The sequence below is a fragment of the Sapajus apella genome, unplaced genomic scaffold (assembly GCF_009761245.1).
Source record: "Sapajus apella isolate SASKATOON/1434 unplaced genomic scaffold, GSC_monkey_1.0 scaffold45, whole genome shotgun sequence".
NCBI classification, from domain to species: domain Eukaryota; kingdom Metazoa; phylum Chordata; class Mammalia; order Primates; family Cebidae; genus Sapajus; species Sapajus apella.
The window spans coordinates 11,762,230-11,774,214 of record NW_022436985.1 but is presented as its reverse complement, the minus strand read 5'-3'; the positions used below and the strand labels follow the sequence as shown (position 1 = coordinate 11,774,214).

Here is an 11,985-nt window from a genome sequence, read left to right as displayed (position 1 = left end):
CTTGAGCCTGATTGTTTTTAATGCAGGGAGCTTTGAAAACAAACATCTGCAAGGATCCTATCCCAGAAATAGGAGCTGAAGTGGAGTTTGGAAATCTGAATTACTTGGGGACCACATCTCTAGAGAAAGAAAGGTATATAAAGTAAATACTATTGTGTCATCATTAATGACATCAAACTTAAAATGAATATAGAAAAGTCAGTAGGGCATAAGTAGGACTGTTGATGAATGTTAAAAAAAAAAAATAGGAGAAGGCTGAGTACACCTTTTGCTTATGAGCTTACTCTCCAGCAGGCTTGCTTACCTGAGATCTCCAAATAAGAACTCTGAATTATTAGCTTAGATTAGTTTGAAAAAAAATTATTTATCTGTTATGTGGGAATACAAGGTTGAAACTCTGAGAAGAAACTTGCCCATGGTAAATCACTCAATAAAGGCTTGCTGAGTTGCCAGCTTTGAGATCAACAGAAGAAAGATGAACCAAAGGCATTGTGCAATATAATTAAACCAGAGAGCTCTGGAAACAACCATTTACATTTTTTTTCTTTGTATATTCTTTATACCTAAGCAATCTGAGTGGTAATGTGCTTGCTTTGTGAAATAGCTGGCTATTAAAAATCTGTAGTATAATCCCCTAATAAAATAAGAGATGAGGAATTCTCACTAAAAGTATATTTTATTTGAGCAAATATAGTGTCCAAGACCTATTTGGTGAAAAATAATAAATCCAAAGGCAATTATAATAGTGTTATCACATAGGCCTAATAAATCAGAAAGACAAAATGAAATTAAATTAAGGAAGGGGAGGGGTTAACATAATCTTTCTTATTCCTGAAGTAGACATTTCTTGCCTGTGAAAAACATGTGATGAAAATGTATTAGCTATCTAGAGAGGACACAAACACCAGAACTAACACAGATCACCTGTATCCTCCATGTTTTTAAGTTGTATTTGTTGACTAGAAATATATTGATGTATTCTATAGGAAATGTGAAAAAATATAGGAAAAAGATAATGATAGTCACCAATCTTCAAATTAATGGTAAGAACTGTTACTTTTCATATATTTCTTCCTGGCCATTCATTTTGCTTGGAAATTTCCTGGGTTATGATCACTTAACATGTTTTTTTTTTTTTTTTTTTTTTTTGATCCTGATACTTTTATATACAGAAAGTCTCATGAATTTTTCATGTTCTTTAAACTCCTAAAAATACCCATCCTTTCTAATCTTAAATGCCTCTAAAAAAGATTTTTCAAGTCCTCTTGTTATTGTCTTCCTGTAAATACTCTATCAGAACAATGTGTAAAGTTATAAAATTCCATAATATTCTAATTTTGAATGGCTTCAATTTATTCAAACTTTACTTTATTATATCCCCTATAGCTATGGTACAGAGCTGGTTCATTTCCCCTCATAATGAGATTTTATCTCCTAGCAGACAGCCCTTGGTTCCCTTACATTGCCCAAATGCCCTCCTCTGTTTTTCCTCCCGATTCTGGATTAAATTATACCAACATCCTTCATATTTTTTCACAAGTTGCTAATAATTTAGTGTCATTATGATGAACTCCTCCGAATTCTCTTCTGTTTTTCCACATCCTTAATAAAAGGTAGAGATTAAAACTGGACACAAGACTCTATTATAAAGGCCTGATCAATTGAGAGCCAGCAGAGGGAAATTGCTTTTTTCTTACTATTTGTCTCCTGGATAATATATTCCTAGACTATGGATGCCTTTCAAATCATGGTGCTACAGCTTAATTTAGTTTTGACTTGAGGTATCAAATGATGTTCATATATCTTTTTGTAACAGCTTTATTAAAATATAATCCACATATATAATTAGGAAATTTAATTTTTATGATTCAGTATTTTTTAGTATATTCACATCATTGTGCAGTCATCACCACAATCCAATTTGCAGCATTTCATCATTCCATAAAGAAAATCCTGCACTCCATTCCTCAGCCACCCTCTAGCTCTAGGCAACGGCTAATCTACCTTTTGCCTCTAAAATTGCCTGTTCTGAACATTTCATGTAAATGGAAGCATACCATATGTGATCATTTATGACTGGCCGCTTTCATATAGCATAATTTTTTTTAAGGTTTATCCATGCTGTGGCATGTATCTGTATTTCACATCTTTGTATGGCTACATAATATTTCACTGTATGGATACATCACATTTTGTTTATTTATTAGTTGATAGGCAATTGATGGATGTTTAGGTTGTCTCGAGTTTTTGGCTCTTATGAATAAAGCTGTTATGAACATTCATGTACGAGTTTGTATGAACATTTGTTAATTTCTCTTGGATGTATACCTGGAAATGAAATTGCAAGAGCATGGAGTAATTCTAAGTTTAAAAACATTTGAGAAACTAACAAACTGTTTTCTAAAGTGGGTGCACCAGTTTACATTACTACCAGCAATGTATGAGGATTCCAATTTCTCTACATCTTACCAATACTTATTAACTTTTTATCTAGCTAGCCATCCTAGAGTGAATGAAATGGTACCTCGTTGTGGTTTAACTTGCATTTCCTGATGGCTAATGATGTTGAGTATATTCCCATGTGCTTGTCAGCCATTAGTGTATCTTCTTTGGAGAAAGTTTACTTGGCTTCTTTGGCCATTTTTTAATTGCTTTATTTTCGTTTTATTATTGAGTTGTAAGCTTCTTTTTTTTTTTTTCTTTTTCTTTCTTTCTTTTTTTTTTTTTTTTTAAAGACAGGGTTTCACTCAGTCACCCAGCCTGGAGCACAGTGGCATAGTTATGGTTCACTGTACCCTCTAGCCTCTAACTCCAGGGCTCAAGCAATTCTCCTGCCTCAGCCTCCCAAGTACCGAGGACTACAGGCACACACAACACCACACCTGGCTAATTAAAAAAAATTTTTTTGAAGAGACAGGAGCTTTCCTTTTTGCCCAGGCTGGTCTCAAACTCCTGACCTCAAGTGATCTTCCAACTTCTGCCTTCCACCATGGCAAGTTTATAGGCATGAGCCACCGTGACAGTCCTGTAAGAGCTCTTTATATATAATCTGGATACAAGTTACTTATCAGATATATATTTTCAAATGTTTTTCCTCTATGCTATGGTTTGTCTTTTCATTTTCTTGAATGTCTCTTTTAAAACACAAATGAGCCGGGCGCGGTGGCTCAAGCCTGTAATCCCAGCACTTTGGGAGGCCGAGGCGGGTGGATCACGAGGTCAAGAGATCGAGACCATCCTGGTCAACATGGTGAAACCCCGTCTCTACTAAAAATACAAAAAATTAGCTGGGCATGGTGGCGCGTGCCTGTAATCCCAGCTACTCAGGAGGCTGAGGCAGGAGAATTGCCTGAACCCAGGAGGCGGAGGTTGCGGTGAGCCGAGATCGCGCCATTGCACTCCAGCCTGGGTAACAAGAGCGAAACTCCGTCTCAAAAAACAAAACAAAACAAAAAAAAACAAACAAAAAAAAAAAACCCACAAATGTTTTAAATTTTTATGAAATTGAATTTATCTATCTTTTATCACTTGTGTTTTGGTTTCATATCTAATAAACCATTTTCTAACCCAAGATTATAAAAATTTACCCTATGTTTTTTCCTAAGAGCTTTATCATTTTAGACCTTATACTTAAGTCGAGGATTCATTTTGAGTTCATTTTTGTATATGATATGAGGCAGGAGCCCACCTTCATTGTTTTGCATATACATGTTCAATCATCCCAGCACCATTTATTGAAAAGGCTATTCTTTATCCATGGAATGTGTTGACATCCTTATCAAACATCAATTGGTCATAAATGTAGGTATTTATTTGTGGACTCTTAATTCGATTCCCTTGATCTATTTGTGTATTTTCATGCAAGGAGCACTTTGTCTCAAATATTGTAGCTTTGTAATAAGTTTTGAAATCAGAACAGGTAAATTTCCCAGCTGTATTGTTTTGCAAGGCTATTTTGGACATTCTGCATGCTTTGCATTGTCACACAAATTTTAAGATGGGCTTCTCAATTTTTGCAAAAAAAAGATAGCCATGATTTTGATAGGTATTTGCTTAATGTGTACATCAGTTTGGGGAATAACTGTCATCACTTTGACAATATTAAATTTTCAAATCCATGAACAATGAAATGTTTTTCCAGTTATTTAGGTCCTCTTTAATTTCTTTCAACAATGTTTTGTAGTTTTCAGAGTCCAAAGCTTGCACTTCTTTTGCTAAATTTATTCCTATATATTTTTGATGCTATTCTAAATGGAATTCTTTTATGTTCATTGCCAATGTATAAAAATACAATTATACTGAGGATTTATTTCAATAAGAAGTTTCAGTGTCAGTGGATTGATATTAAAAATACATCAAATAATTATATATATGTATATTTAGCAACTATATTTTAAAAAAAGAATCGATGAGTAGCACTTAACACTTTCTGTGGTATAAATATTCTCACTGTGACCAATTTTAAGCAATAATGTAACATCAACGGATGCAGAGTTGGAAAGAGATGCTAAAAATTGGTTCTAAGAAGCCACTAAAAGCCAGCTCGAACATATGTGTGCGAGCGCGCGCGTGTGTGTGTGTATATATGTATATATATGTGTGTGTGTATATATATATGTATATATATATATATATATATATACATATATATATAATGTTATAATGAACCAGAATGCCAGTGGAACCTGGAAGATTTTTGATAGCATGCTTTATTTATGAGAAAATAACCAGCTTGAAAGTTTCAAAATAAAATTGTGGCATAATACAAACCAAAAAGTATTTTTAATAATAGTCTTGGTCTTCCCTTTAGATAGGACTTTTCCCCTATCCTGGCTGGTCCCTATGTAGACATGTTCTTATTGTCACAGTGAAAGTTGAGTAATGATTCAAATAAGGGTGAGATAAGGCTTAGCTGAAATAAAGTTCCCTTATAAGAACATAATTTGATGTTTACAAATAAACACACATCTACAACAATGGCAGCTAGAGAAATTACACAAAGAGTCTGAAGAAATTTCCCCAGCAGCAAAACACTAATTTATTTCTATGAATAACATTGAATGAATGTAGCAAAAGCCAGAGTAACTTTTAATAAGCTCTTCATAAACAGGGGATCATGATGCAGGCTATGCTTATAAAACACACAGCACGCCTGCTGCACTTGCTTTCAAAATCAGCATATTTTCAGCACACTTCTGGAATATTCTGAGTGTTATGCCACACCAGTCAGCCCCTCATTATATGCAGTTTTGTTACAGATTACCTCAATTATATATTTCCCCTGCTTCTTTTTACTTCATTAATTATACTTCTTTATTTCTGTTTTCCACAATGTCTGCTGCTGAGTAGTAACATAGAATAAGTACTCGAGTTAACAAAACAGCATTGAGTATCCTTTATGTGTACTCTTCTAGATAGGTTCTGTGAGGAAAAGCAAGTTCCTTCCTGCTTTTGAACTAGTGAAACTGTTAAGCTATTTTTGGCCAAAGGAAATCACGTTGTTGTAGTTGTTTTTCTTCTCCTTCTGTTCATCATTTGGGTTCTCTCTAATTTCCATCTCTTGTACTAGAATGGTCCTGCTCTCTATTTGATCAATGTTGAATGCACATTATAATTAGTGTTCAACTATTCAAAGTTCAGAATCTATCAAAGTGTTAATCAGCTGTATTTCTAGGGTTCCACAGACTACTGCTTCTGCTTTTATACAGCACTAATTCATTAAGAGAGGTCTTCTCTTCCAGTGCTTTCTTTGTGAAAATACCCATGACATCTGCTTGTTTGATGGGAATGGTTCCTTGCTATACAGTGTGATAGTGTGAGAAAAATGTGCACTGTCTATGGTGTGTTGGAGCTGGCTTTTAGTGGCTTCTTAGAACCAATTATTAGCATCTCTTTCCAACTCTGCATCTGTTGAGGTTACATTGTTGCTTAAAATTGGTCACAGTGAGAATATTTATACCACAGAAAATGTTAAGCGCTACTCATCAATTCCTTTATTAAAATATAATTGTTAAATATTAACCAGCCCACCACTATTAGATGAAAACTATTTGCTTCTGTATGACTCCCTCTATTGCACTATAATAAATGCCTCCTTGCCTGAAGCCACTGCTGGCTTTACTATATGATCCATTCAAATCTATTTTCATGTAGGCAATAAGCAGGGTTTATAAGCCATAAGCCCAAACACAAATTTAAGGGACAAGACATGGGCCTTGGCTTTAAGTTGTTAAATTACTGCCAAGCAGTTTGTGAACATCTCATAACAGGACTGAGCTGAATTGAATCTGATCATAGTGTTCACTTGTCCAGGCAATGTGATAAATATTCCTTCCTTATATATTACTTAAGAGAAAACAGTAGAGATATACATTTTCAAAAATGTTTTGCCATCAATAAAGCATTACAAATTTCTGTCAATAAAAATAGTATTAAAAGGAACTGAAAATGCAAATAAGGTTGCAAATGAGGAATATTAACTACCTTCAAGTTTACCTAAAAAATTAGATTTCATAGGAATAAGTAACTTTATGCTAATGAAAAATTCTCAGCTAGAATTTATTTAACCAAAAAATTTTGTGGGGGAAAATGTTGTTCTGCTTTTTATTTTGTTGTTAAATGAAATTATTTTCCTGGTACCCCTCACCCCCAACAACAAAATACTACGATAGACATAGAATTAGAAAAAACACAAGACTGAAAAAAATAGTCCCTTTTTTACCTAAATGATCTTGAGCCACAGTATGTCTGGGCCTGAGATTTTTTAATAAAACATAAATAAAATTAATGGACTAGATTAGTGACCGTAGGACATATTCCCATGGTGGGGAATGTGGTCCACATTGGGGAGGGAACAGTTGCATGTTAAAATCACCCAGAAGCTTTATCTTTGATTTAGAGATTTTGAAAAATCTCTGCCCATTCTGATGTTCAGCATCCTTATCTTAGTGAGTCACTGTTAGTTTTGGGAGCTTCTCAGGTGGAAAAGGGCTGGTGAAGAATCTGAGAATTGGTGAATCAGATGTTTTCCTATATTTGTTCTAGCTCTAATGTCCTATAACAAATGCTTTTAGAAGAAAATTAATTTCTATTCATGGACTGCTAGCCCCTCAGCAATTGTTACAAATCAATTCAGGAAGCAAGCAGCTATGCCATCTTTGAAAATAAATTACTGTGCAAGTAAAATCAGATAGCAGAAGTGAGTACAATTATTTGTTTAGAAATACATCTGAAGTTTAGATTTATCTCTTATTGACATACAACAATTCCATCATCAAATTTCAAACCTATAAATGTTTCTGCAAATACACATTTAACTTTCTATTTACATTTAAAAAGCATCACATAACATAGGTTTCAGTATTAGAAGTATTTTGCCCCTGAGATACTGCACTAACTTATTCCCTGCTGCAGAATTCCCAGTGTTGCTATAACTGAATACTAAGAGAGTCTCTATTATAAAAACACTTTACCCTAGCTATTTTTAAAATAAAATGTGCTACATGAACTTTAATGAAAAAAGGTGAATACAATGAACAACGCAAAAAAGCTGACTTTTCAAACTTTTCTTTAGTAATTGCTTTTTCTTTCCAGCATAGTTTACAGCACACACACCGTGGTGCGCCAATAAAAATTTAACAATTGGCTCTGGGAAGGGGGGGAACAAAAACGCCCTGATTTGTAAGGTCTGCCAGTTTCCATGTTGTAAATCCTCTGTGGCTGATTTCGAGCTGCCAACACACCAACAGTAAATGCATAGTTGGGAAGAGAAGTACACAATTGGCTGTCATGAGCTGGTAGAGTCAGCACCAGCATATGGCTGCCCTACAGCCTCTCCATCATGCACACAAATATATCATACAGAAATGTGTCCTGTAATGTGTAGTATACATATGATTTCTCACAAAAGAGAAAGTCATGAATGTTTTTTCTAGATTTAATCCACAATCATTTTAAATCCAAATTGGTTATGCCAGTCACCTATAGTTTAGGGCGTATGTATTACATAGACAATTTTTAACTGTTAAGGTAGTGGGAATGATTAAAAAGTGGCAGAGCCTTCTTACTTAGGTAGAGCCTAAGTTGCATATTTTAGAATTAATCATTAACAAGCAGGACTGCAAAAAAATAATGAATATGTATTTCCCAAAATGAATGAATCAAACATCTGAAAGTTGCAAACCTTTAGGTGAAGCATGAAAGAAAGCCAATAGCAAGAATTTATATACTTTATGCTTGGCCTGTTTATCCTCATGGAGATTAATAGAGTGAATAAATATGTATAATAATGGTGTAAGAACATGCTGAATAGTATACTGTATTAAAGTTACATGATCTTATCTCGAATTCTGTATTTGGAATAGTATCAAGAAATATGGTGAGGGAGAAATTGAATGGCAATTTTCAAATTAATAAATATCTATTGAGCTACTACTGTGCAAAGCACAGTACCCAGGCACTACATGGGACACAGAGATAAATGCATACAGTCTCCTCAATGAAATTACAATCAATAAGAGATAATAAGGCAAGAGGTCAACTGTTCAACATACAGGGACTAGTAGGACCTATAGAAAGGAAAGATCCTAATCTTTGGGAAGATGTAACAAGTCTTTTGGGATAAGGTGATATGAAAAGGAAACTTGAACTGAAGATGGATAGAATAGGTTCTACTAAAATTTGTCCAGGCCCAGCCTAACATGCTAGGTCACCCATGGCTAAATTCTGATATTTCTGCTGCTTAATGAATATAAGATAATATGTTCTGGTCATTACAGGAATTCTTAAAACAAAGCACTGTCCTGCGTTAGCAGGTGTCATCTTGAGGCTTTTGAATTCTGTCTTTGAGTTTTTTAATGAGCAACAGGCCAAACATGCAGATTAGTTAGTAGTAGCTTTCATGGACTGTGTCAATCTGTATGCTAGGGTGAATGAGTAAGGAGGGCAGCATGGAAAACAACTCCAATGATTCCCTTAACCCTCTTTGAGGAAAGGAAAGACTTGGGATAAAACTGAGTATATTTTCAAGTCTACTGGTGAGAAAAGCATGTCATACTGAATTGCATCTGTTTGGGTATCACAGTGGTTTGGGGTATAAATTAGTTAATCAAAGAGTAGTATCAGTATGAATAATTGATTAATTATTTCATCCTACATCTTTTTTTCCTAAAATAGTTTAGGAAAACAACACCCTAATCAGTCTTTCTCAAAACTAGGCATTTGTAGCCCACATTTTGGGTAGCATGAACTAAATGTAATTTTTTCTTAAAGCAGAAAATAAATAATCACATTTTCTAAATTATAGTGAGAGCATAGGCCTCAGGAAAAAATATATTAGCATTAATAAGTAAATCATCTCAAGTAATGTTAAAGCACATTACTAGGATCGGTAGAAAATACATATGTACAATTGTACATTAGATTCTGTAGCTAGCAAACAACAGATTTTCCAAGTTGACTTTAACTGGAGCCCATCTTGGTAGATGTTTCATTGTCACTCTGACCTTGAGAAGAATTCAAACACTAAGAATGAATGAGGGAAGAGGTTGTGGCTGAAAGGATCCCTGACCTCTACATTGACTTGATGGTCAAAAGGGCATTATGGCTCTGAATTTTGATGAGGAGCGTTTACCCTTTAACTAGCCCATGTTAACATTTTCTTCAGGATTCATTACTGTCTTAAAATAATTTATGAAAAAGTTTTCATGTTGGATCATTACAAGCAGAATAATCAGAATGAATGTCACACTTAATATCAAAAGAAATAAAACTAAAATCATTATAAGGAAACAGCTGTGTGATATTTGTCCATCTGCTCTTTAAGCAATGTTATTTGTTGCAACCCTACACAAAGGCCAAGAAATTACACAAGTACTAGTTTATTGGTTATTCACGGAGACTGAGTACCTGAAGGAGAAGGCTGTCCTTTTACTACACCATTTTTAGTCTTTTCTTCCGAGTTCATTACTTCCTTGTAGATAAGTTCTGTAAGAAATAGTTATCTGTGTTATTATAAAAAACAAATTTCTCCTTAATCCACAGGGAAATTCATTAGTTAATGGGAAATAATAACATTTTCATGGGGTTGAGTAAACTAAAAATCAATTGAGATTCATTTACTGCTCTATTTTAATTTCTATATTCCCTTATAATTAGCAGAGAGCCTGGAACAAATAGGTATCCAATACAGCAGCTGAATAAATAAATGTATAAAAATTTATTTCTACATACATGAAACATACTATTTATTTCTTCATACATACATATTATTTATTCATACATATATTTCTACATAAATAACATTTATTTCTACATACATGAAACATTTCTACATACACGAAAAAAGTAATACACGTTTTACTTGTTTTCTGAATTCTTTGGGGGTACTACTAATACATTCTAGCTTCATCTAGTAACAATTTTTATGGCTTTAGTTTTGAATATCCATTTTTCTTTTATACTCACTTCCTGTGAGACTGCTATGACTTTAAATTATTACCAATCCTTACAACTTCCATCTCTTACTGCATCTTTTTTTCCATACTCATATCTTGGATTTGTAAATCTAAACTTGCCCAAAACCAAACACATTAAAAAATTTAGTTCATTTACTCTCAGACTTGCATCCATATTTGGCTTTCTGAATGATAGAGTTAAATTGGATAGTTTCAGTTCTTTTTACTCTGTCTCCTTTAGCTAAAAATCACTCAGCCTTACTCATTCTTGCTTTGCAATGGCTTATAATCTGTATAATTATCATTCTTTACAGGTACATCTTTCTCCAATTTCTCACAATTTAGTCCATGTCCTCCCCAAATGGTGGTAATATCCTACCACCCACCTATTCATGAGCCCCTAAGGAGTGCCTTCCTGTCCCTTCTTAGATCAAAGCAAGCTTTCTTCATCTATATACAGCATCTTTTTTCACGTGATCCACTTTTTGCATATGTTCATTTTTCCATATTAACCAACATGATCCTGGACCAGTAGAATCTCTTTGGCATTTTTTAAAATTTTATTTATTTTTTATTTTACTTTATTTTATATATATACACACACACACACACACACACACATATATATATATATATATATAGAGAGAGAGAGAGAGAGAGAGAGAGAGACAGAGAGACAGATACTTTCTCTGTCACCTAGGCTGGAGTTCAATGGCACAACCATGGCTCACTGCAGCCTCCACTTCCTGGACTCAAGTGATCCTCCCACCTCAGCCTCTGGAGTAGCTGGGACCACAGGTGTGTACCACTACGTCCAGCTAATTTTTGTATGTTTTTGGTAGAGACAGGGTCTCACTATGTTTCCCAGGTTGATCCTCAACTCCTGGGCTCAAGCGATCCCCCTCTCTCGGCCTCCCAAACTGCTGGGATTATAGGCATGAGCCAGTGCACCTGTTCCTCTTTAATATCTTTACAACATTTTCTGCTTATTCCTATCCTTTGTTTTCCTCTTAGTCCTTTATCTGATATTTTCTTATTTTTTTTCTTTTCTGAATTACACTTACTAATTCCTTCAAGGTAGCTCAAGAGTTCCTTTCCTTCAGCTCTTCCCATTTTGATCTGATCATTTGTTACAATTTGCATTTGACTTTCTCATCTTTATTCTATTCCGTAGTGATTTAGATTAGTTTAACAATTCTTTTTAGGTCAATTGTTTTTCTGCTTTGTTTTACTCTGAGTATAATCTTAAAGATGCAGTATGTGTTTGGAAAAGTTTTGCTGCAAAATCAATTAATGCATTTGTTCATTCTAATTTTTATGTTAAAGAAAAAATAAGCTACTCAGATACAGATATTTTCTATTTAAATTCTCAAGTCCTATCAATCCAATGAGTAAACCCATATATTAACTATCTTTTATTTTCTAAAGTCTAAACCCATCTCAGAATTAATTTCATGTGTCAAATGATGATTTTATATACAAACATGGAAAATTTTATTCTGGAATTCTGAACTAAAGCTTGCCCCCACCA

At 34.1% G+C, this 11,985-nt stretch overlaps 1 protein-coding gene across 11 annotated transcripts in view; it reads right to left on the bottom strand.

Annotated features, from left to right (window-relative positions):
• MAPK10 (mitogen-activated protein kinase 10) overlaps positions 1–11,985 on the bottom strand; it is a 324,375-nt gene that overhangs the window by 6,690 nt on the left and 305,700 nt on the right. For all 11 annotated transcript variants that reach the window (XM_032239877.1, XM_032239867.1, XM_032239871.1 and 8 more), the window contains one exon: positions 9,907–9,984. In XM_032239877.1, the coding sequence (XP_032095768.1) occupies positions 9,907–9,984 (78 nt within the window). The remainder of the gene's footprint in view (positions 1–9,906; positions 9,985–11,985) is intronic.